This window comes from Anoplopoma fimbria, chromosome 9, assembly GCF_027596085.1.
Source record: "Anoplopoma fimbria isolate UVic2021 breed Golden Eagle Sablefish chromosome 9, Afim_UVic_2022, whole genome shotgun sequence".
Taxonomy (NCBI): Eukaryota; Metazoa; Chordata; class Actinopteri; order Perciformes; family Anoplopomatidae; genus Anoplopoma; species Anoplopoma fimbria.
The window spans coordinates 8,849,054-8,874,612 of record NC_072457.1 but is presented as its reverse complement, the minus strand read 5'-3'; the positions used below and the strand labels follow the sequence as shown (position 1 = coordinate 8,874,612).

The 25,559-nt window shown below is 39.7% G+C and overlaps 2 protein-coding genes across 7 annotated transcripts; both read left to right on the top strand.

Moving 5' to 3' along the window:
• The first annotated feature begins 10,737 nt into the window (after window positions 1-10,737).
• Window positions 10,738-19,176, top strand: scrn2 (secernin 2). 2 transcript variants are annotated; one of them, XM_054604559.1, is made up of 9 exons: window positions 10,738-10,823; window positions 11,522-11,684; window positions 12,820-13,001; window positions 13,680-13,879; window positions 14,522-14,737; window positions 14,895-15,060; window positions 16,708-16,888; window positions 17,847-18,003; window positions 18,799-19,176. In XM_054604559.1, the coding sequence occupies exons 2-8, from the start codon at window positions 11,523-11,525 to the stop codon at window positions 17,997-17,999; spliced, it is 1,260 nt and encodes a 419-aa protein (XP_054460534.1). In that variant the 5' UTR covers window positions 10,738-10,823; window position 11,522; the 3' UTR covers window positions 18,000-18,003; window positions 18,799-19,176. The 2 variants fall into 2 exon arrangements, with proteins under 2 accessions (XP_054460534.1, XP_054460535.1); XM_054604560.1 differs by having other exon boundaries at window positions 16,708-16,858; window positions 18,799-19,165.
• An 826-nt stretch (window positions 19,177-20,002) lies between these two features.
• Window positions 20,003-24,486, top strand: LOC129096095 (cyclin-dependent kinase 12-like). 5 transcript variants are annotated; one of them, XM_054604756.1, is made up of 5 exons: window positions 20,003-20,186; window positions 20,359-20,683; window positions 20,915-21,584; window positions 21,673-21,774; window positions 22,634-24,486. In XM_054604756.1, exons 3-5 carry the CDS (start codon window positions 20,955-20,957, stop codon window positions 23,855-23,857), a joined length of 1,956 nt encoding a protein of 651 aa, XP_054460731.1. In that variant the 5' UTR covers window positions 20,003-20,186; window positions 20,359-20,683; window positions 20,915-20,954; the 3' UTR covers window positions 23,858-24,486. The 5 variants fall into 5 exon arrangements, with proteins under 5 accessions (XP_054460731.1, XP_054460729.1, XP_054460727.1 ...); XM_054604754.1 differs by lacking the exon at window positions 20,359-20,683 and having other exon boundaries at window positions 20,003-20,164; XM_054604752.1 differs by lacking the exon at window positions 20,359-20,683.
• Window positions 24,487-25,559: the final 1,073 nt, after the last annotated feature.

Below are 25,559 nucleotides of genomic sequence, written 5' to 3'. Positions count from 1 at the left end.
TCATGTCAGATGTCAGACAAGTGTACCACGATGAACTTCAAACACCTTTCTGTTAGAAACAAAGCTTTCTGACCTTTGCTAAGTGACCATGTGTGGAAAAAGTCTTCACCTCAAAAACATTGTAAAACAAAAGCAAAGAAGTGTTTATATTGCCCAAAGTCTGCCCCCACACCAGTAACAAATGTGATGGGCGCAGTAATGAGGGGGAACAAAACTGACTTTATATTAGAATTTATAAAAAGCGTTGACTGGATTTCAAATTTATCTGAGTGAAGGGTTAAGTGAGATCCAGAGCTGGAGAGGGAAGGCTGATCTCTGCTCCGTTGCACTTTAACTGTATGATTAAGTGCAGACTAGAGATGTTTCAGATATGGATGACAGCTTTAGATCCTCAGTGATTTAGTAGTGTCTGTGAGACACTCATTCGTTCACAAGCACAATGTTTTTTCTGCTTCATATTTTACGACAGTACATACTGCATTTAATGTGGCAACAGCCTTTAAGAGCTATTTTCTTCCTTCTTTCTTCTGAGTAGAAACACTGCAACCAGAAAATTGTTTCACATTTGATTTACAAATCATCCACCAATGTAAATTTCAGCGCCAGTGTGAAATGAGACACATCAAGTTAAAATTGGATTTACTATCCAGACTGTCAAAAATACGTATATACAATGGTGCAAAGTTACTAAAAACATTTATTCAAGGTCTGTCGTTGCACTTGAATATTTTAATGGTACTTTATATGCATGCAATATAGTACCTATTACTTTTTCTAACAATTATAGTATATTTTCCGATTCAATTTTAAATACAAAACGCACCACTTACATATTCAAAAATCAATAATAATGATCCAATAATATGATAATATAACAATTACATACGTTGGCCATTCTGCATATTGGTACTTTTATTTTTCAGTAATTGTTTTTGCTAATACTTAGTGACAATTTGAGGCATGACGATTTTACATGACATCGTCATGCATGACGATATTTTACTTTGTGGCACTGCTACTTTTATTACTACTAAGTTATTTATTGAAATATTTCTTCCACCACTGCATATATATCTCACCTTATATATCTTTGTATAAGAAATTGCTTTTATATTGTAACTATACCATATGGGTGTAAAAACCCTGAGCAGCGCGTCCCGGGTTCGATTCCAAGCTGGCAGGATCATTTGCTGCATATCAGTCCCTTCCTCTCTTTCCACACAGTTCTCGTCTCTCTCCACTTCAAATAAGGGGATAAAATGCCCAAAATATATATTTTTTGTATTATTAGAAAAGAAAGACTAGCACTTTGTCAATCACCATGGATAAGCCATGGCATTTTTGAGTAAAACCCTTTCTATACAAAATAAATAATTAAAACTCCAATCAAACAGTCCAGATCGATGTACATGTAAAACCACTAATTTATTGGAAATGATCAAATCCCATTTGTAAATTACTGTTTGTCCTGAATAATCCTAATTCAAAATATTCTCTCTTTGTTTCATTTACTACATATTTGTAGTTTACTGTACATCCTGAACTCTTTCTTTATTCCCCAGTTTTAATAAGTTTAACAGGGTCCCTGCAGAATCGTCCCTATAGGAAACATGAAAACATTAAAGCAGTCTACTTCACAGAGAAATAAGGAGCAACAATGACATTAGACCAGAATTTAAATTAAACAGCAACAATGAATAACGGCAAATCTGCTCAACAGCATTAATGTACAGATTTGATTCTTTTTTCACAATAAAATAAACTGGTGAGATTTTCTTTCATTTGTTAATAATTTGCCGGTGAAACGTTATTTAAACTAACATTTTAAGTCATAAAATCTGCATAATTATTTGTATAAGTAAACAATGCATTAGATTATATCCCATTTACACTGACCCTTCACACCTACAGGTCAGCCTGTTGACTTTTGGTGCAAAAAACGCTCAGGTAAATGTAATCCACTCTTATCTACTACTTATTATACCTGAAAACCTGGACCTTATATTTTCACATATTTGTGTTTTATCTCTAATGAATGCTTTATCTGTTCTCCAAACTACAACAGACAAGGACAATAATAAAAACTTATATTAAAAATAAAAATGTAGGTGTAATGGCAGCTCCTATGGTCTCTTTGTGGGAAATGTATGTATTTATAGTTTTGTCTCCAAGTCAAAAAAGTTTTGACTAAATGTTATTTTTATTCTAAACCTACAGTAACGTTGTGTTTTTTTCTTTTGACTGCGTTCAATATGAAATTACTTTGATTTTCTCATATATTTATTTATAGTTCCAGTTTATTAAATGAGCAAGCTAATATAGCAATGCCTTAATGTTATTAAATATCAGTTAATTTATAATCAAGTTAATGCAAATAGATATAGTAGTAAAGTTATTGTAGGGCGTAATGATTTCAAGGGGGAAAAAAAAAATCCCGATTTACCTGTTTGTCTTTGGAGTTTCTGCTGTTATTTTCTTTGGAGAAATGAATGCACTTTGGTTGGAGAAACTTTATCTCAGCTCAGCTCCGCTGCTTCTTCCTTTAGTCGAAAAACGTGCGTAGAAAAATAATATCCTCGTCATATTTCATCTGATCTTCTTCATCGCAGACGATCCAACTGAGGCACTTTCGGCGTTTTGCCGCACAGGTAAGCAGCAATCCCAGTAGTGACAAACCTTATGATAGGTGGTGCGTCTTGAGTCCCTCCAGGCTCCGCCCCCTCTGCTGCTGCTCCGTCTCCCCGTTTGAAGATGCGCCCTCCTCGGCTGGAGGTGAGGAAACGGCTTGCTTCAGAGAACACGAGGCTCAATGGGACAGTCTGTTAGAAATATTCAAATTTTTTCCTAAAGTTTAGCCTGGGTAACTTACTTAAGAGATAAAAAAAAATGTAGCCTATATTATATGGGTTTTTTGGGGGTTTTTTTTAAAGCAAAATTAGATTAATATTAATTTCATTTAATTAATATTAATAATCAGGGGCGCCGCTAGGGATTTTGGGCTCCATGAAAATAATCTTTACAGGGCCCCCAACACAGCGGCAACATTTTTTGATGCTATTTTACATACAATTATGCATTTTAATGGTATTTTTGACTATCATTACCATATTTGTGAAAGAAGAACAGCATGACAGTTGAAAACATGTGTGATTATATGTTAGTTAATAACTTAGTGTCATTATTTTTTCTGTATTATAATTTCATCATCATTAGGGGCCTCTCTGGGCCCCCCTCCATCATGGGCCCCTAGAATCCGTCTCCTTTACCCCCCCTTTTCGGCGCCCCTGTTAATAATTGAAACAAGTTTAATTCCGATACAGTTCAGGCAAATGTATGATTCTGCAAAGTATCCTACAACAATCAGTGGTGGAGAGTAACCAGTACACAAGTGCTACAGTAAAGTTTTTGGGGTATTTAACTGATTTTACTTTATGCATCTACTCCAATTTGAGGACATATTCTACTTTTTATTCACCAAATGTATTTGACAGCTGTCGTTACTGTTGCTTTTCAGATTAAGATTTTAAAGACAAAACATGCGATCAACTCATTACGTATAATACATTGTTATAGATTCAACAAACCAACAGCCCATGAAGTCATTTAAATTAGTTCCACTAGGACAATTCTGAATTCTTCTTCCTCCACTGTCAACGATTTAACAACAAAATGATAATAATAAATATATAACTAAATCTTAAACAGTGGGGTCTTTAAACAGAAGCAGGGCTGAGATCATGACATGTGAGGGTTGAAGTACCCCGCTGTGTTTCAGTTATTTTTTTTATCAGAATGCACATCTACATAAATATCATGAAGATTTAGCAACTATAGGTAAAAAGATAGGTACTAAAACTTTTCAAGCATTAACATTATCGTCATTTGGAATTGCGGTTTCATCGAGTCTACTTAAGCTTTTTTCTGTTAAATTACTTTGTTTTTGGGTCAGATTACAAACTTCTGTTTTTACTGATTCCAAGTCAAGAGAGGTTGGAATCTGGCCTAAGATATAAATTGTACACTCATAAGTATGCTACTTTATTTTTGCAGCACTTTTCTTTCAAAGCTGTAAACCGTTTAATACCAAACATAAACAAATTAAAACTCAAGAGCTTTGGAACCTCATAGTAATCTGTCGTAGTTACGGTAGTTTACAAAATCAAGATGAAGCTTTACACACCGTGACGTGTTGGTGCAGTAACCTGGTCAGTAAAGCGACTGCAGCCTGTGAATCAGATATAGTTGAGGCCAGGAAATCCTTTGATTGCGGACACTCCTGAGAGGTGGTTTGGCTGGAGCCAAAACACAGGCGCAATAAGCAAATCTTGAGATCATACTTTGCAGAAAACAGTGCACTGGTTCTACTTGTTGGATGTCCTGAACCGCTCAGCGAAACAACATGTGTCTCACGTTAATAAGAAACTTGTTTGATAAAAGAAGATTGAATTGCTACAAAAGGCTTCTTGTACGTGCCAAATGTTGAATATGTAAGAGTTTAATTGACTGCAGTTGCTTTGAATGTGTATCATTCATTTAATTGTTTTTAACATAATCTTCCTTTGAGGGTTTTTTTTTATTTTGTCTCCTCACTGAGTTAATTCCTTTCCTGTCACAGCACGTTGGTGGAGCAGCTTCAAATCGACTGACAAACACAGACCACAGACAGGCCGGCGGGAAGTGACTTCTTACCCGCTCTGCTCCTCTTTCTCTGAAAGTAATACTGAGTTTGAACTGATACACGACAGCTATATAATGGAAACACGGGGCGATCAGCAAATATTTACAAAGTCTTGATTTAGCACGCACCTTGACAGATTTATACATTCCTTCAAGTCATAAAGAGTCATCACACTAATCAGCAAATGTTTCCAAGGGCATATTTCTCGGCCAGCAACTTTAGGTACCAGACCGCTGATTAGAGTTTAGCACATCAAAGAGCATTCTGATTTAATTGCAAGGACAGACAGAAAATGAAAACATGACAAATTTGTTGCTGACGCATGTAAAACTTAGTCAAAATGAAATAGGTATAATGTCTCGGTATCTCATATCTTTCAGTATAATGTCCTTGTACACACAGAGGAGATCAGGCCACTGAATGAAGACCACACACCACGTTTAAATGGTGTTTACAGACATCTTTAAATAGTCAAGCATATTTCCTCATGAATACAATGCAGCACAATCAGAAAGAGACTGCTTCTCATTTAATTACAGTGCAAATTCAAGTAGGGGCTTACAAATTCTCCTAATGATTTAGATGTGTTTAGATAGCTTGTTTGACAGTTTCTTTTGTCTGTCACTGCCTGCATATTTTTTTTGTATAAGAGTTGTTTGCTGTGTACATGAAAATGTTTGTAGTTCTTTAAACACTCTTGCATGGAGGCTTGTCTCGAAGTACTGGCATTTACTCTTGTCATCAATCCAGCAAAAGCTATGTCATGTCAATGTGGTGAAATAACATCTATTTATATAACTGCCGCACCTTTGACCTTTACATGTTAAGTTGGCTGTTGTTTTCAGACCAAACCCTTCCACCTATACTGGTTACTTCTTACCAATGGAAAGTACACACAATGTACCAATCAATCAATGTAGATGTTAATGCCTGGCACTCAGCACAAAGACTGAACAGATACAGTTTTGTACCAGGAGTAAATGATACAGGGTGTGTGCCTACAGATCAAGCTGCAATTTGGAACAAATTCAATTTTGAAAGCGTCATAATTGCTAGTGGAAACGCTTTGCCAAGACATCATAGTTACTTTTAATTTATTTTGTTGTATTTTTTACTTCCTCTTTTTGTTTTGTTTTTCTAACTATTCAAATTTTGTGAATTGTACTGTTTAGCAACACCAGATGAAAAACCATGTACACTCTATACCTTTATTACATTATGTAACTTTTCCAGTATGAATTTGTATTTGTGTGTACAATCAAGACACGGCATTAAGCGTCTTTCACACACGGCACGGTTTGCACTGCGCTTGCTCGAAGTGTGCTGTGCCTGGTTGACCTTTGGGTGCAGCCTGTCAACGGGCCGGGAGCTGCTCTGTGCCCAAACCTTGCTCAACGCAGCGAAAAAGCCGCTGTGGTGCCGTGCAAGCCATTTAAAAAATAATGGGCTTCAGAGCGCAGCGCCATTTTAATATTCAGTTTGAGGCCCTTTTAAGGAGCAGAAAGGTGAAAAACCCATTTTAACTACAGGCCATCTTGCTACCACTTCCTACCAGCCTACTTCCGCCCTTGCACGGACCACACCCATCTTAGAACTCGGCCCTCATTTTATTACTACAAACTGTAGTTGAGATTAAATTAACGTGTAGTTCTCTGATTGCATGTTACACGATTTTGACGCTATCACGGTCAGAAAGATCTTTCCTACCAACACCTGACAAAGTACTCAAAACCTCTTCTGTGGTAGTTCCCGCTACAATAAGTTTCACTGTGACCATTTTGATGACACACACACACACACACACACAGACTGACAGGTGAAAACAACACCAGTGTTGCTGGTGTCTGGCTGAACTAGACAACCGAGCAAACTGCTTAGGGAAAACTATGACATGAGGCTGTAAAGCTATTCATTTAATGCCTATAGATGACTTGCCAATAAAATAATATTTCAACACTTTTTACTGCTGGAATAAAGAAAAATGGCCCATGTCCTACACACCCTAAACTTACTGTATTATTGTATCTTGTATTTTTAATTACAGTAATTAGTCAGGACATCAGTCTGTATTCACAAGCTCACAGTTTGTGTGTGATTGTATTTCTGTGTGTGTACATCTTGGGACTTTCTTTAAAGGACAGGTGTTTTGTATACAAGATTCCCACCATATAAAGTTGGTTCTGATTCTGATTCACTGGCCCTCGGCTGGTTTGAGTTGTCTCTAGTCCCACGGGAACCACAGCGCTGTCCCAGACAAATCCTCCTGCCAACACGCCAGCCTCCAGAGAGCTAGGCCGGCTAAAGCCTCACTTCCCCTCCAGAGGCAGAAAAAAATCCAAACAAAGTAAACAGTGAGCACCTAGTAGTCAACTTCCTTATCCTTGTTAATTATTCAAAATCCCGGAGGAGAGACCGGCCCACAGTTGTCTTCTTTTTTCCCCCCCTCGTACAGGCACTCACTCACTCACTCACTCACCACAACGGCCCCCCTCTCCTCCTGCCTCCCCTTTCAACTTCAAACCCAGTCATTTCTGCAAGCTGCGCTTTGATTGTACCAAACACCTGTATTTTTCGAGGAGAGACTTCCTTGCGAGCCCCCGCCTCCCATCTTTGATTGTTAAACAGCAGTGGCGCCGTCATTACTGTCTGTGCGACTGATGCCGCCCAGCTTCCCCTCCCATCTTCCACTTCAGCCTTTCAACCGGAACTTTAATTGCTCAGAGAAAATTTGGAAGCTTTATTTTATCTAATTTTCAAAAACCCTTTTTTGTGTGTGTTTGAAGGGTTGTAAAACTTGAAATGTGCCTTGCTGGATTTACCAGATGAACTGGAGGTGATCACAGATTTCCTACCAGCTATAAACAGAGAACTCACACAAGAATGTCCTTTTTAAATTCAGAGTTTAAAGTTGGTAGTAACCAGATGGACACGGACTCTCTACATTTGTTTTTCTAGCTCAACAGTAATCCTTCAGGAAGACAGACAGACACTTCCACAAACACATACACACGCACACACAAACACACACACACATACACATACACATAAACATTCACATACACACACACACACACACACACACACACACAAACACACACACACACACACCTTTGCAGTAGTAATACCATGCTTTATTAGACGGCCACTCCTGCCATCCTGTCTCCCCTCTCAGATTAATATCCTCTGGGCTTCTCACCAGCTGTTTCCGTCCCATAACACCCCTCATCTTCCTCCAGCCGGCCCTCCGCTTCACATTGCAGGGCTTACAAACTTGGCCACAATGCCTGCGTGGCTCACTGAGAGGTCTTTGACTTAGAACAGTTTATGTGTGTGTGTGTGTGTGTTTGTGTGTGTGTTAGTGTGTGTGTGTGTGTGTCGATATGTGAGTTCACCAAGCGGGATGAAGGCAGGATCTCTTGTCCACGCAACTGAAAACAGCCACTTAAAGAAGGACAAACACAGACAGTCTTAATTTTATGCATTATCTGGATTTGCTGTCTAGAAGTTATTTGCTAATGGTACAGCCACTTCTCCACACTGGAACTGAGGTTAAATATAAAGTGTTTACAGAACAAGCAAAGGCCAAAGATACATAGTCAATCTTGGTTTACTTTATTTAATATATGTTTTAAATTCATTTTCATCACTTCATCACTCAACACAACTGTTTGTTGTCAATGTGATTTGATTTATTGGTGTATTTACAAGCTTCTTTCCCCTCCACTAGTCTGTTATAGTTTCACTGTGTCTGTGCTTGTTTCTGTGCTCGAGTGTGTGTGTGTGTGTGTGTGTGTGTGTGTGTGTGTGTGTGTGTGTGTGTGTGTGTGTGTGTGTGTGTGTGTGTGTGTGTGTGTGTGTGTGTGTGTGTGTGTGTGTGTGTGTGTGTGTGTGCGTACTGTATATGTGTGCGAGGTCTAGTCTGGGTGTGTCTGCCTTTGGCTCAGGTGGGTGTTTACTTCTCATGGTGTTTTTACTGTTTGTGTGCAAGGGCAGACAGGATGTGCGGTGCTTGTCAGCGCGCTCCAGGAGATGAAAGCCCGGAGAGGGTGTGGAAGAAGCCGAGTGCCGTTCAGGTAACAGGTTGTCTTTACAGAAATCTCTCAAGTATTCAGTCCTGTTGCCCTCAGCATTCCTAGTGAGCCACCAGTGAGCACCACTCACCACCAAGCTGCTTCAAAAAACAACTCAACACCTCCTACAAATCTGACCATAACTGAATGCCAGTAAGGTCCAGGTGTTCCATCTGAAGGCACAAACATTGGTAGAACATTTCGGAGCAGCTTGGATGGCGCTCCTTGTTCCCAATGCGCTCAGGTGTGCGTGTGAGCTGTTATTACTCTACTGTCATAAAACTGATTGCCTCATCAAAAGACATGCTATGAGTCAGTTTTAAGAATGGGGCCCACTGACATACATATTGATGAGCAACAGCTACTGACACGACAGCAGTCTGATTGGGACGTTGACATACTTTGAATGCTGGAAGTCTCTGCAATGCAGTCGGGCAGGTTTAAGTCATAAGAGCCAAACTTACTGCAGCCACTCCGTTGAGGTGCTCTATTGTCTAGTCTCTTGTAAAACAGGTGAGGTTATTAGTTTGACTCCATGTTGTCTGTCTACTTTTCAATCCATGTAATGTATTCATAACACCAGCCAACAACCACCGTCGCTTTATAGTGGGACCCAAATTACCATCATACATATTATTTATTTATTTACTACCTGTAGTGACGTCTAGCCAGGTAGTTTTCTACGTCTAACAAAACAAATACAGTGAAAGTGAGCAGCTAGCTTTAGCCAGTGGTTAGAAGTAGTGAAGTTAAAGATTATTTAAAAATGTTGGCTTCTTAGGGGCAGCTCAACAAGCTGTAAACACAAAACTGATATAAAATCTCTTAATACAGATGATATGACAAACTTTTTAGCAAACAGCTGCCTATTAACACATCCAGAGGAGCAACATTAGCCTGGTGTTGTTTTTCTGTTACCTGTCCAAATATTTATCCAGCTGCTTTTAAGCTCGGTTTTGGTCTCCACCAACTCCTGAGTGAAATGGTAGCGCTTGAGCAGCTAAATACCCCGCTATATCTAGTTTACGTTGACCAGACATCACAATTTGTCCAGGATTGTCAAAGTTTTCACCAAAATTAAAATAGTAATAATATACTTTTTTTCAGCACTTACATAAAGGTTTATCATGTTCTGTCCCACTCATTGATAATTAATGCACCACATGTCTGAATTCAACACTGATTTGTCTGTATTCGTGTTACTCAATGTTTCTGGTCAAGGCTGTTGCTACGACGCTCACCGCAATGCCGAAGAGAAATTCTGAAAAAGAGCATTAGCTTGAAACGTCACTTGTGGATAATAAATTGCAGGAACTTTATTTACATTTTCATTACTGTTTTCTTTTGGTCCAGCACCTGCCTACAACAGTTTTTCAGATACACTGTATATCTATTTTATGACGTTTTACTTCCACTCCACTAAAATAATAATAATGCGATTTTAACAACAAGTATTTACTTATACTTTATTGATCATTTAAAAGTCATTCATATTTACAACTTTTTAATTGCCATGCTATAAAAAGTCCTAACTTTGTAGACCACAACTTGTTGAGTTCCTCCCAGAACTACAAATGTATTTACAGGCCGAGTGGAAATCTATCTGTGACTAGCAAACTGAACTTCAGCTCTAGTACTAATGTTTCTCGTGAAAATCTGAATCCAAGGTAAGACGTTTACAAAGTACAGTTCATACTTTTGAGTCACACATTAACTCGTGCTATGATATGATGGAACAATATTTTGCATTTGATCACACTTTTATACATTCTTATTCTTACTATTGAAAAGGTAATAATAACCTGTTATAACCAGTATTGTCTGGGGGGTTTGCAGCCCTGGCAAACTAGACAAAGGCAAAGGGAGACTCCTGATGAAGAGCTACATCACTATTCAGGGAGCTTTTTTGCAGGTGTGGACTGGACTCCTGTGTGAGACGGTGATCTGTGCTTGTGGCCAGACGAGACGAGACCTTTAAGTACATACCTTTGGATTTCTCGGTCACGTGACTCGGTATCTACAACCTGCCTCCTCACAGCCGGCCGCCTGCTCTCACCATTGAATAAAAAAAAAAGGTAAACATATCCTATAGTAGCATTCAAGGACTGAATCTAGTTGACAGACTATTAGGACCTCAACTTCACGGTTATATTTAATCCCCAGAAAAAAGGCGGAATGACACGCAGCGACAGGCGCGTCGCAGCTCAGAGAGAGAGAGAGAGAGAGAGAGACAGTCTGTGTGGGCACTTTGCTCTGTCAGGCCTTATCTGTATTAACCACTGATCACACACACACACACACACACACACATCGAGACACTTGCACCCGATGGGCTGCATCCGCGATCCACGCACTTTTTTAGCGACATTGTTTCCGGATTGTAGGGCGATTTCATTGTCGCAAATGCGCGACGAGAGCGATAATAGAGCAACGTGGCGGTCGGATTTGTGAAGATTACAGTCAATAAAGTGCTCTGCACAAGACTGCCTCCTAATCCCTGTGTGAAAGGGATGGGCAGTGCACCGGCTGAATCTGACTTTCTGCAAAAACGCAGGGTGGGGAATGGAGGGAGACTCTTCCTCTCGACTCCACACATGCATATTATGGTCAACAGGGTGTAGTCTCACTTGGGTTGAATGTCAAACGCGTTGTCAGACTCTTATGATTAGTTTGAAGTCCGATTGTGTACACAGTTATATCATGTCATCACTTTAAACTCTTTTCCACCCACTGTCATTTTATTTGTGCTGTTTCTTTTTTTTTTTTTCTCCAGGATGGCAGAGGTTCCCATGTCATGTGATTGTTTTGTTTCTTTGCCCCCTGGATCTCGCGATGACCATGTGATTTTTGGGAAGAACTCAGACCGTCCCCGGGATGAGGTGCAGGAGGTGGCCCACTACCCTGCAGCATGTCACCCTCCAGGCTCCAGTCTGGAGGTAAAGCAGTCCTGGGCCCCTGCAGTCCTACACACCACATCTGGTGCTGGTACAACTCACTGACATCAGGCCTCATGCATCATTGCATCATAGAAATACACATTTTTCAGATATACTGCATATGTCCACAGTCTGGTATATTGCAGAAAATAATTTAAAAAGACTCAATTCGTATATTTGCTCATAATACAGAATGATTCACAATAACCCTGTCTGAACTTGGTAAAATATTATACAGGAGACTTGATGTAGAAACATTCTTCCCTGTTAATGTTTACGGGAAAGGAACTGAAAGTTGTAACCAACTTATTAAATGCTTACTCCTTTCCACCTCTCACTAGTGTTGGAAATACTGACTAATACACTTTCAGACCAGACCTGGTACCGATGTTGGTGCAATCATTTATACAGCAGCATGTTCTGTCCAGATGTTTTAACTGGCTTCTGTTATTTCTTGATGTCAACAGCTCTTTTGGCTTTTCTGTTGGGAAAGAAAGACAAAATAATAATTTCAGAGTTGATATAATGGTATCGAGTCCTGCAGTTTGGTTATAATTGTCCAGGTTTTCTGAGATTTCTCCCTCAGCCTAAATACAGTGGAGGTGAAGGTTATTATGTTGGATAAACTTAATGATAAAGGATAAACTTATAGCATGTTTACACAAGTTTTAAAAACAAATAATATCCTTTTTGTTTTAGTAACTCAATATTTTGTCTAATCAGGGGAATGGTTTCAATTTGCAATCCATTTGTGATGCAAATGTTAAAATGTTTCATTCTGCACAAAGTCACCAATATCTGTTCATTAAATGCAACCTGACTTCAAACTTTGTAACAACAGGAACATTTGTCTCCCTCTCAGTACTTTTTATTCTGAATTGGAAAAATGGATGCCTTAGTGAAGGTCATACATCTGATGGTATGCTGCCTAGAGATGTGTGAAGCAGGAGCTGATAAGATTGATTTATGTACAGCCAGATAAACAAATTTTGCACTTGAGTTTCCCTGATGTGGAAGTGTTTGTCCAATACATTTGTGTCAGCTTTGCAAACTGCATAAGGTGCATATTTAACTGAAATTGTTTGTGCAATGCAAAGGGACTTTAATTTAAGCAACAGAATTCTTTTGTCTGCAGTGCACATACATCCAGATCCCTCAGGTGGAGCAGACCCATGCTGTCGTTCTCAGCAAACCTGCCTGGATGTGGGGCGCTGAAATGGGAGCCAATGACCAGGGAGTCTGCATTGGGAATGAGGCTGTCTGGACCCGAGAGTCCGTCAGCCCCGGGGAGGCTCTGCTGGGCATGGACCTTGTCAGGTAAGCACAGAAAACCTATTGATACTGTATTGCTTAAAAACAATATATATATATGTGTATATATATATATATATATATATATATATATATATATATATATATATATATATATATATACACTCCTCAGTGTGCTTTTGTCCCCTTTGTTTTTTGCCCTGTCTTACTTAGTTTCTTTGGGTCGTGTTTGTGTTTATTTACTTGTCTGCACTTGTTTTGTACTCACTTTTCTACACACAAAAAAAAACATGATTATTTAGAGCTAACTGGAAGCAACTAATGACTGCATCTTAATTAAATACAGTTTCGATATTGTATATTCAATAGAAGTATTAACTTAATTATCTTAGGCTTTGATCAGAAGGGTATGTAGATTGTCGTGAGCATGTTATGACAGGTGTAGTAAATACTGTTGAAGCATTCCACAGTAGTGCTTATCTATTCATCTCTGTATATAAAAAATAGAAGTATCATTTCCTCTACATGGAAGAGGAGCATGTAAGCATTGCCTACCAGCTTATCTTGTCTTCACAGTTAGTTGAAAAAACAAACAATAAATACATAGATCAAAGTAGATAAATGCTTGAAAATGAAAGAATAACATTTATAAGTACATAACTAATGCCCCGTAGAGAAAGACTTTAGTCTTTGAAGTAATCCTGCATGACTTGTGATCATCAGACTGGGGTTGGAGCGTGGTGACAGTGCCTGGGCCGCGCTGACAGTGATCACCAGCCTCCTGGAGCAGCATGGCCAGGGGGGGCAGTGCAAGGAGGACCCTGAGCCCTTCAGCTACCACAACACCTTCCTCCTGGTGGACCGCAACGAGGCCTGGGTCCTGGAAACTGCTGGAAGGCTGTGGGTGGCGCAGAAGGTCACAGGTAAGCATGCAGGGTTAGAAATCGAGGGTGCTGAGTGAAGGGTACGTGTATAGCAGAGGTGGGGCCAAGTTATGATTTTGTAAATCACAAGTTTCTAGTCTTTCCCCAAAAACCCAAAGTTAAGTCCTAAACTTTGTGTTTTGAGTCCTAAAGAAGTCATAATGCGCTCTACAACCAAATTTAATGACGTTTGCGACTCCGTCTGTAATTTTCCACCCACAAGTCCAGAGTCACTAGAACCCCAACTATGTATTAATCTGGGGCTGAAGATAGTCCAAGTTAATGCACTATTTTGTCCTGTTTGAGTTAACTACAGTGACCAACTCTTTTACAGAATTAAGGATCTGGCTGTGGCCATAAACCAAAGACAATGTAAAAATTTGACCAGATGGAGACACCATCACCAAAATCAGGCATGGCACTGCATCCAGTAGTTGAAATTCTTCAGTTTGGACCTCAGTTGTTGACCGACCAGCAGAATTCCTCTGTCATTCCTGCAGCCGCACCACTAGATTAGCTAAAAGCATTTTAAACTCAAAGGCTAAACCAGACAAAAATGATGTATTGAGTGCTCAAATGATCACACAGAAATGTCAAACACATTGCACTCGTAAGCAAGTAAGTAAACATCTCTTTTCTCAGAGGGTGTGAAGAACATCTCTAACCAGCTGACCATCGGGGCTGAGGTCTCCGCAGAGCACCCAGAGCTGCGGCGCGTGGCCCAGGATGAGGGCTGGTGGGACGGTGAGGGAGAATTCAACTTCGCTCAGGTGTTCAGCCCCGAGAACCCGCCCGCCAGGATGGAGCTTGCAAAACAGCGCTATAAGGGAGGCACAGAGCTACTCCAGCAACATGACGGTGAGGGTGGTCAAGTGCTACATTTCCCAGAATGCTTGTGGACATCCCACTTACAAGATTACCGTCCAAGCAGCATTCAGTAATAGGTAGAGACAGCAGTGATTGGAAAAGGACAGTTACAGTTTCTGTGTCTCTCCTGCGTTGTCTCTGGTCTCAGGCTCGGTGACGGCAGCTGTGATGATGTCCATTCTGAGGGACAAGCCCAGCGGTATCTGCATGGATTCTGAAGGTTACTGCACCACAGGCAGCATGGTATCTGTTCTGCCCAGAGACACCAGCCTGCCCTGCATCCACTTCTTCACTGCCACCCCAGACCCCTCCAGGTATGTCACTAACTAGATTATAAACATCTGTTAAGACTATAATAACCCATGTGTGTCACAACATATTCATGAATGAAACTATAACTAGTCTATTCTGCCCACTTTATAGCCAACTAATTTGAAACACAATACTGTAGTAATCCCTTACATGAGCCTTTAAATGTGCTGTTCTAAATAACTTGTGTCTTATGCAACACTTCTATAATATAGGAAAACCTCTGTATCACAAACGGTGGCAAATTGAACTCTTGTTAAAAGGTTTTAGTACTGATTTGTACTGTATTTGTGTGTGTGCTGTTCTGTGTGCTGTTCTTTAGAAATTCTCAGAAATCAGGCAAACAAATGGTAAAATATATAAATAACGCATTGATTTATGTGTACATCTGGCCAAAAATGATGATAAACTCAACCCAACTGATTCACCCAACTAGAATAGTTCTATGTTATGTCTATTTTAAATAATGCAAAATGTGTTTTTCAGTGGCTGACCAAAAAGGAACAAATATGTTTGAAATGTTGAACTCTGAATTTCTATTGTTACACCCACTGCATTTGACTATAAGGAATGACAAGAGTAGAAAGTTTTAATTACAGAGGTTCCACTTTGCAATTTTTATTTCGCTCCTTCCCAGCAATCACTAACAAGGCAAGGACTGGGCTCAACTAGCACTCCAGTGCACATTGTAATCAAAACGTCTTACACACTTAGTGAGTTAACAAATTCCAAAGTTTACATGTTGGATTAATTTACTGCAAACAATGAACAACCACAAATAAAGAAAAATAAAACTATTCTGCCTTAATGGCAAAACCCATATCTTTTTGCCCATTATCGGCTCACTCAAAAGAAGCCTACAAAAAAAACAAGCAAAAATCCCCAAAAGTCCCACGGCAAGAGCAGCTAATGGACCACCGATGCTCTGCAGCGAAACAAATATTAGCAATCTTAAAAAACGCTTCTTAAAATTACACGACATACGGATTAAAAATTACATGACTTAATTTAAGAATACCTGAAACGTCAATCTACTTTCCTTCAACCCAGCAGGGAAGGTGTGTCTGAAATACATGAAAACAATTAACATCACACAAAATTCAACAGGATTAATCACTTCACACAGAAAACAGCCATAAGCGTACCAATTTTTCCTACACTCTTGTCTTACACTCTTTGCATTCTTCCTGCATGTAGCTCTATATCTGCAAACTTCACTAATTGGTGTTAATTCCTTTTTTTTTTTTACTTGGTGCCATCTGCCACATTATTATATATCATAAATTCAGTTTCATTTTTCATAGTGGATGTACTCCTTATGTGTGAAGGGTTTGGTCATGAAAAAAAGTAATGGAAGTAATTTGTCTTACCTTTATAGCATCAGAAACAAAGTTGTTAGCATAAGCAGCAAAAGCTATATTGAATAAACAGTGAAATGCAAAGAAAAAAAAAGATCTTGATAAAAATGGCTTATACACTGATTGATCAGTTGAAACAAAAGGTATTCACATTCAAAATTTTTTTTCATTGAAATGCTAATATTCGTTCCCTTCTCATCTGTTGCCTTTTCTGCATTCTGTCTCCACTTTGGGTTTATGGGAGTTTCTGAATCTGTCTTTCTCTCTTTCCTGTCCTTACTCTCACTCTGGTAGGTCTATATTCAAGCCTTTTATCTTCTCGGACTGTTCTCCCCCCGTGCTGAGGGTGGTCTCCCCACAGTTTGGCCCAAACGACCCTGTCAGGAAGCAGCCTCGCTTTCAGAGCCAGGTGGACCGGAGACACGACCTGTACAAGGCTCACCAGGTGGCGCTCAGCACCATGCAGACCAACCCGGTGGGCACTGATGGATGACCTCGGTTAATGATTGTAATGAGCAGATCCTGGCAGAGTTGGAAGCTCAAATTCATTTAAAAAATACATCCAAAGCAGAATCGATTTTATTGAGAATTTTAGAAAATGACTGGCGGCTTCGTATGTTAATAAAAATAACTCAATTTGAGGCAACAAAAACACAACAATTCTTATTTTCAGGTTTTATACACTAAAGAAAACATACTTATTAATATCTTATTCCATTTGCACAAACTGAGTCTGCTCTAAATAGTTTTCTCTCCTGTGTTTAGGAGAGAAGGTGAAAAAAAGTAATTTAGAATATTATCCTGGCAAACCTTTTTTCACCTGTTCTTGAGTCAGAAAGAGAGGACACAGGAGATAAGATATTCAGATCTGACTTTTTTTCCTCACTTGCTTCTCAGGGCTTCTGTAATTTTTCCCTCCGTTGGTGAAGTTTAATTGCCCTCAGGCATTTCAGGGTTTTGTTGATGTTTTTTGGTGCATGGATTTCATCATTTGCATTTGCATAGATTTTTTTGCAAACTCACTGCAATACAGCATACTCAGGCAATTAGTATAAAGTACATATTGTACATCATCAGTATGGAGTTGGAACACAACTGTTGCCTGCTGTTTTTAACTTAACAAGAGTATGCAGACACCAAGATTAGCTCGTAGAGTAAATGGAGGTGTGTGACAGCTGGGGTGCAACTATGGTCATTTAGTCTGCGTCTCCCACCACAGACGCCTGGTTGAATTTAAATCAAGACTTTCAAAAGGCTGAGAGTGAGATCTGGATTCTTTTAAATGAACATGATATTACATACAGGGACTTGGCCATAGTTTAGGATTTTGATTAATCACTCCTCATGTCAAAACATACAATATGCAATTACTATTTGACCCAGGTCTTACGGTTGTTTTTACATCTCCCTGTCTTTTCCTCTCTGTTTGTCAGGACGAGGGTTCAGCTGTCTATGAGATTCTGAGGGAACTGGAGTCGCAGTGTCTGAGCGAGATTTCAGCCGTACTGAGTGGAGAGATATCGGGAGAAGAACTGGGGGACTTGTTTTTTGATTCCGTGGATACAGAAATAAAGTTCTACCAGTGAGGAGGTGGGAGGCTTCAGGAGCTGAATGTGGTGTTGTATCGTGCATTAATGTGTTCCTGTTGTTAAGTGAAAACTTTAGACTGCACCTTGAAAGCGGAGAAACTCAAACTCTGAACCGACGATTACTGTAATATAGTGATAAATATACATGACTAAGATATGCACTATAGATTAAAGAATACATTGGGTCAGGTCATAAACCAGTAAAACATTGTGTAAAAGTAAGAAGAGCTAAAGTCAGTCAATCCTATGTGTTGTGTTTACTTATATAGGGTCCTTGCATAACTCAAGAACACACTAGATAACATCTGAGTCAAACACAATTGGATGATGATTTTGAGATAATGGAAAGTCTGCATTAGTCTTTGGGAAAAGACCAAACTATGCAGGTACAGAGGATTTTAATATCTTCTCTCCTAACTGAGTATGAGACCAATCAGAGTCATCACATTGAACTTTACTGCTGAAACCAGGACAGGCCTTACCATGATCCTACAGTATTGTAACAGTTATCTTGTGTGTTTTTGCCAGCAATTCGTTTTCTGAGTAAAACACGTAAAACAAACATAAGAGAGTAAAAGCGTTTCTGCAGTTAGGCAGTAAGATCAAAAGGTTGAAGCCCTTATGGGAACTTGATAGTTGTGATTTTTCTGGTGTCTCAGTATATTTCTGCTGCTTCAACTTAGTCATTTTTGCATGCAAATATAGAAATAGCCCTGTGTAGAAGTGTGTATGTGTTTCCAGCAAAGCTCATTAAGTGCTTAACATGTGTGCTGTGTGTAACTGTTCTATTTTACAGCACCCTCAAGTGGACATCCCTAACGCTAGCAGAGTTGCAGGAGAAGGCCCCCCTGGTCTGTTAAAAACCATGTGTTCATCATCTGATTGGGCTCTGCCTCACTTACACAACACACCTCCATCATTAACACAGACTAAATGTCTAAACTGCACTGATTGGAGCAAAAGTATCATCTGTATCACCAAGGGAGCAATGAGTGCACCTCATTAGTGAGTAAAAATGAAGTAGACTACACAAACGCCTGTGTAGAGCTGTATAAAGTTCCACAAATACTATGAGTGTGGCTTTTGTTTAACATTTTGTTTATTGTTGCAAATGAATGGGTTGCCATTCGATGGCTACCTGTAGGGAAAGATCTAATAAAGAATGTGCATAGTCTGTTCTGTGTGTGTTGTGAACTTCCTGGCCACTGTATTTGTGCGGCTGTTGGTATTGGTAATCCTGGAGTACGTCTACTTTACATTATCTCTGTCCAGACTTAAACAACGCTTTTGGAAGCAATACACAGCCTTAATATTAACAATTAAACTTTTGTCTCCATCCTACTATTTATTTTCATCATCACTCTGCCTTGCTTGAAAGAGAAGTCGAGTATGCATTCATTTGGGGATTTACGTCACCACTGACATTAATTGAAAAGTAATATTAGTGTTGGTTTATTTGACATTTGTGTTCAAGTGTCACATTCAAGCCATGACAGTATGATAGTGAGTCATCATGCACCTGAACCTGAAACTGCTAAAAGACATTCGGTCATTATTGATTTTATCATCTACACTTGTGCTTTTCCTACTGGGACATGTCAAAGTGACTTCTTTAAATACAAACAGGGCTGCATACAGTTACTAATAGCCTCTATAATAATGTGCAGGTCTGTTTAAATTCTGAAATGTAACATCTTTCTAAAACACTAAGCCGTGAAAAACCCTGAAGCTATATGACAGCAGCCATAGGGGCTAATTTGCATTTTTTTATTTAACTTGCATGGGGATTTATGGGTGGATTTCCTCTATAACATTAGGTCGCTTTACAGCCTGTCTGCTGTTCGACCTCCAGTCCAATAGGTGGCGCTAGTGCACCTATAAGCTAGTTTACCAGCAGTCAATGGAATAGATAGAAGAAGACGAGGCACCATGCTGGGTTGTTCACACTCCATCCAGGAGGGGGCGGCAGTTTAAATCCACGTTACTGCCTAGGGGGTTAACAAGCGGCTCGGTGGTGAGCGACGTGCACTAACTTGGCTATGAATGTTAGCCAAATGCTTAACAATTTGTTGTTGTCAGGACTTCGTCATATATCCGAGTTTAGTTTCAGCATTTCCCCCTGGCCATCCCCTGAGAGAAAGTGGACTCGTCCAGCGGAAGAGGTGATGCAGCGCTAGGAGCTAGGTGATTGCTGCTAACGTCAATAGGTCGACAGAAACTGGCCTCTGCACCTCAGCGTCCATGTATTCACACCAGGACGAGAGGTCCGGCGCAGATGTGTTGATTCTAGATGCAAATAATCTAAATAACCTTTTTAATGATAATGAACTGGTGCTTTTCGTTATTTTCCTACTAGCTAAAGCTAACCAACGCATGCGAGCTGCAGCACACAGTCAGTGGAGCAACGTGAACGTAAACAAGCCCAGAAGCTGCTGAGGCCAACACTGATCTCTCCATTAACACCTTGATTCTTACTCAGCTCTACCCGCCTTTAGCTGGTCCATGACTGAGAAAGAGCAAGCCTGCTGCCATGACTTGTGACACCTGCTGTCGATGACGTAGACATGTTACTTTTGGTGCCCTCTATGAGTCGCATCATAGTGATTTGAGTTTAAATATGTGATATGACTATTTCTGTTTCCTCCATGAGCAAGAGAGACGGAGAGCTTTTGGACTAAGTGGTAACAAGAGCAAGTTGGGGTGTGCACATCTATGGTCTCACTTTTACCTACTTTAAGTATGATTTAATTGTATACTGTTCGTCCTCTGTGGCTTGTTTTTTAAATAAATCCATTTGACATCAGTGACATTTATTTATGTATTATCTAGGTTTGGCATATTAATCTTTCTGAGCTCTTTAGTTCAGGATTTTAAAGCTAATTTTAATTTTCTTTATCTTTTTTTTGCTGCAGGCTTTGACATCCACTCCGCTGCTGGAGTTGCTGTGAGATTATGCAGTCAAACAGGTCTGAGCGCAGTCACAGGCGGCAGCACAGCGACAGAAGTTCAAGGCAGTGGGACGATTATGATCACAGATGGGAAGAAAGGCGAGAACCTCGCAGAGATATACCGCAGGATTCCTATCAGAAATATGGTGGAAATGGACATAGTAGCTCAGAGAGGACAAGCAGAAGTAGAGAATACAGTGACTCACCTAAGAAGCTGTACAGCAAAGACTCATTGAACAGAGACTTGAGCAGAAAGAGCTCAGCAAGGAGACGCATGTCCTCACCTGATTGGGGTACTTTTGAAAAGAAAAGGCAAAGGTTTACAGAGGATGATAGAGATGATAACAGATACAGGCCTGAGCCTGATGATAATAAAAACAGGCCTTCACCCGACAGCTTTTCACGTGCACACATGACCAAGGATTTTAAACAAATGCTACCACGGGAGGAGGATTTCAAATACAGCAAAACACCTCAAGACTCCAGACACAGATATGGGCATGAGGAGTTCACACATAAGCAACAACATGATGACTGCAGACAGTCATCTGGATATTACAAAGATAGAGTTAGTCATGAAAAAAGCCAAGACTGTTCACAAGAGAGGAAAGGATCACGAGATCGCTCTACGAAGGTAAGTCACAATTTGTTATTGTCACTGTAAGGATTGTGAAAGCTTATTTTTTGAGTAGTTTAATAACATTTTCTTCCATATCAAACAGAGTTATGTCAAACCCAGAGAGAGGAATGACAGCCCCCCCACAGATCATGAGGAGTATGGTGAAAACAGAACAAGGTTTCCATTGAATGGATCTTATGGAAAGGTGGGTTTATTTCCTTTTATCATCAGTAAGAGGTGCAACAGATATTTTCTATCAGGAAGGAAATACATTAAACACACACATTTTACTTTTTGGTGAGTTACACTAAAAGTAAAAACAACTTTTGTCCACGGGGCATATTTAAGCATTGGTGGAATGTAACAGTACAGAGTACATTTACCTAAGTAATGCACTTAAATCAAATTTTGATGTATTTGTACTTAACTTCAATATTGCAATTTTCTGCTCCTTTATACTTCTACTTCACTACATTTCATCCTTTTTTTTTTTTTACTCCACCACATTTATTTGCTACCTTAAGTTACTTTGCCAATTCAAATTTTTAACACAAAGATTAATCGGCAAATAAATGATGATGTATTATAAACGGTTAAGTTAAGACTACTGATCCTTGGGGTGGAATTCACAAGCTACCCAGCAGTAAATAAAGTTAATGAAGTTAAGTACACCTTTTAACAGTTGCAAAATTAAAGTGATGAATGTTTCTATTTTTGTGTCCCCAACATTGATGCATCCAGTGTAGGAACTGTTTTCGTACTTAAGTGCAGGATTGAAAAAAATGACAGTATATAATATTGGATTTTTGTAGTAGCTCAACATAAGATAGAATGGATACATCTTACATTATTAGTCCATGATGTGTGGTCATAATATGCCACGAATGTTCATGTGTACCTGCTTTTGTTCTTTTGTAGTGGAGAGTGTAAATGAGATGGATGTCACTAAATGTTTTTGCTAACTGGATCACAAAAAATACGCCTCCAGCAAACATTTTAATTGTCAAACAAATAATGCAGATAGTGCTTTCATAAACTGGTTGCTTCTGTGTGTTTCCCATCAGTCTTTTGAGTGTGATGTCACCAACCAAAGTCCTGCTGTTCCTGAGCAGAAGTCAACGATGGGTTTCCAACGTTTCCTCAATGTGCTCAACAAGGGTGTGAATGTCGCCACGCTCACCAAGATAGTGACTCAGACCTCCACAGAAGCGGGAGATCGACCACATCCAGCAACTTCCTTCATGAAACCTGATCATCCCTGGTCTCCCAGTTATGCTGTGGGGCAACAGGGAAGCCAGCAAAATACCAGCCACTGGAGTGAGAGCAAAGGATTTCAGAGACTGGCTTCTTCAGAGCATCGTCACAGGTCATTCAGTCCAAAGGGGCGGTCTCTGTCTGACGAAAAGTTTCTGCAAAGGGGTGATGGAGAACGGAGCTACTTCAGCTCCAACAGTAGATCCAGGTCTCCCTCAGAGGAGCAAAAGATAACACTGACATCTGAAGATGAGCACAAGCACAGGCAAATGCAGGATGTTTTGCAGGCCATTGGAATGAATTTAGGATCCGAGGAACTGGGCCAAATGTCACATCGGATCCAAGAGCGGTTATATGGAAAGAAGGATAATGACCGCCATCGTAGAGGAAGCAGGGAAAGGGACACCAGGCAAGCGTTTTCACCAAGACCTCACAGTAGATCATCATCATCATCAAGCAGATCTAGTTTTAGCCCGTTAAATCAGGAGTATTACAAGAAAAAAGACTCCTGTAGTGCTCAGAGAGTTGTATCCGAGGTACCACGAGTGCAGGTGCATGCAGCTGTTGAATATGTCCAGAATAGCACCAGTAGCACTTTTCAGGAGAGTGACAAATGGGAGACTTACTCCAAGGAAAGCACTGCTGCATGTCAAGCATTTTCTCAAAATTCAGCTTCCACTTTCTTAAAGCCATCTCCTACACCTGCAATGCCGATGTACTCTCCAGTAAACTGTTCATCGCTTCCATACCCACCTCCGCCTCCTAAAATGCCCCCTAACTTGCCCAACTTTGGACCCAGGCTTTCCCTGCCTCCCCTGCCTCCCTTCTTCCCATACCACCGTGCCCCACCTGTGAACATCTTTCCAGCAGTATTAGCTCAAACAAGGCACCTACTCCCACAGCACATTGGTAATCCACCCTTTTTTAACTTGCCAGGTATTAACCCAATTCAGCAACTGAACACCACACAAAAATCAAAACAACTGCCAAGGCCCCGCTGTTTGCAGGTCATCGAAACCAAACAACCCGGATAATGACAGGTGCATAGGGTGAAAATCTGACTGATATAGCTAAGAAAACATTTATTTTCTCTCTGGAGAAAAGTAAAAGATCTTCAAAAAAATATACAGTTTGGCTTGACTGAGTTAACAAAGACAAACAACACTAAACAGCAATTGACAAATTTAATATTGAACATTTGCAGCAGCAACAAAAAAACAAGGCAAAATATAACACGGACAAGGAAATTAACAGACCACAAGTTTATTGAAAACCTGGTTGTGTTGGAGCTCTGTCCATTGCCAGACCATTGTTCTTATACCCGTAACACAATGTCACGCTAAAGAAAAACACTGTGTGAAGAAAGTGTATATTAATCTCAGAATATTTAGTTTTTCTTGATTTTGTTATTCAAACATCATGATTTGATACATTATACATTTTTTGGAAGTTATATTTGTCACCAGGAGTCTTTTTGTAAGTATTATCCTACTGAAATGGCACCATAATCCCGTAAAAACAATGTGCTGTACTCTTAGTTAAGCTATTTTCTTTTCTTTTTTTGTAAACATGCAGAAAATGGTGTAAATATTTGAATAGCATAATATTAAATGCAGTTATTGTAAGTAAATTACTGAGAGCTGTTTAATTGCACCAGTTTTTCTTGACTATATTGTAAAAAAAAATAAACAATTCTCAGAAGAAGGAAACATTGGATTTGAAAGTCGAAATGTCACATGAAATGATCCTCCATGGCAGGCTGCACACTACATTCAGTTATTGAGACCATACATAGTAAAGACAACGGCAAATGGTTTTGAATTTTTCTTTAGCATTTGGTGTGTTATACAACCATTTTAAGAATTCACATAGCACTACAGTGCACCAGGAGAAGGTCAATAAATACTTTTACAACTCCTCAGATTGAAGCTGGAAACTGAAGAACTGAGAGCTGAAGATGTGATCTCAGTAGATGCAAAATCAGATACTGCTGCAGATACAATGAATAAAACCCTATTGGCCTGTTAAATTGTGTTGACTTAAAAGAAACACAACAGATCACCGCTTTTTATTGCAGGTAATTCTATAAACATGTGATCATCAAAGGCAGTGGGCTATTCACTGACTATTGAGCAATATTGAGCAATGCCTGACTTAACGTCTTAGTGACTCACACAGGTTTAATTCCTCAGCCTACAGTTGGTGTTATTAGGGGATAGAGGTACAAGTTTACAAACTCTGACTAAACTAGACATGTGCAAGTGAGTAGGGCATGCTAATGAATATCATGAAGTTTTAGACTTTGGTGAGGGGATCATGAGAACACACACACACACACACACACACACACACACACACCTGTCTACATCTTTGGAGCTGACACGGACCAAGTGAACAGCTTTAAGTTCCTGGTAATCAGCATCACAAAAAAACAACACATGGTCATCACACATCTCCATCATTGTGAAGAAAGCTCATTTACAGCTGTATTTCTTAATGAAATAATCTACAGCCTGTTCACCCTGCTGCCATCTGGCAAAAGATACAGAAGTATCAGCTGTGATACCAACAGACTTCAGAGCAGCTTCTTTCCCTAGGCTGTGAGACTCCTTAATTCAGCCCCCGCATTTATTAAAAGTATATACAGTACCAGTCAAAAGTTTGGACACACCTTCTCATTCAATGTTTTTTCTTTATTTTAATTTTTTGCTACGCTGTAGATTAATATTGAAGACA

Coding starts and splice junctions, on each gene's coding strand:
- scrn2 (XM_054604559.1), top strand. CDS start 11,523: ATGGCAGAGGTTCCCATGTCATGTGATTGTTTTGTTTCTTTGCCCCCT. Junction 11,685..12,819: donor CTCCAGGCTCCAGTCTGGAG/GTAAAGCAGTCC, acceptor TTTTGTCTGCAG/TGCACATACATCCAGATCCC. Junction 14,738..14,894: donor GCTACTCCAGCAACATGACG/GTGAGGGTGGTC, acceptor CTCTGGTCTCAG/GCTCGGTGACGGCAGCTGTG.
- LOC129096095 (XM_054604754.1), top strand. CDS start 20,955: ATGCAGTCAAACAGGTCTGAGCGCAGTCACAGGCGGCAGCACAGCGAC. Junction 21,585..21,672: donor CACGAGATCGCTCTACGAAG/GTAAGTCACAAT, acceptor CATATCAAACAG/AGTTATGTCAAACCCAGAGA. Junction 21,775..22,633: donor TGAATGGATCTTATGGAAAG/GTGGGTTTATTT, acceptor GTTTCCCATCAG/TCTTTTGAGTGTGATGTCAC.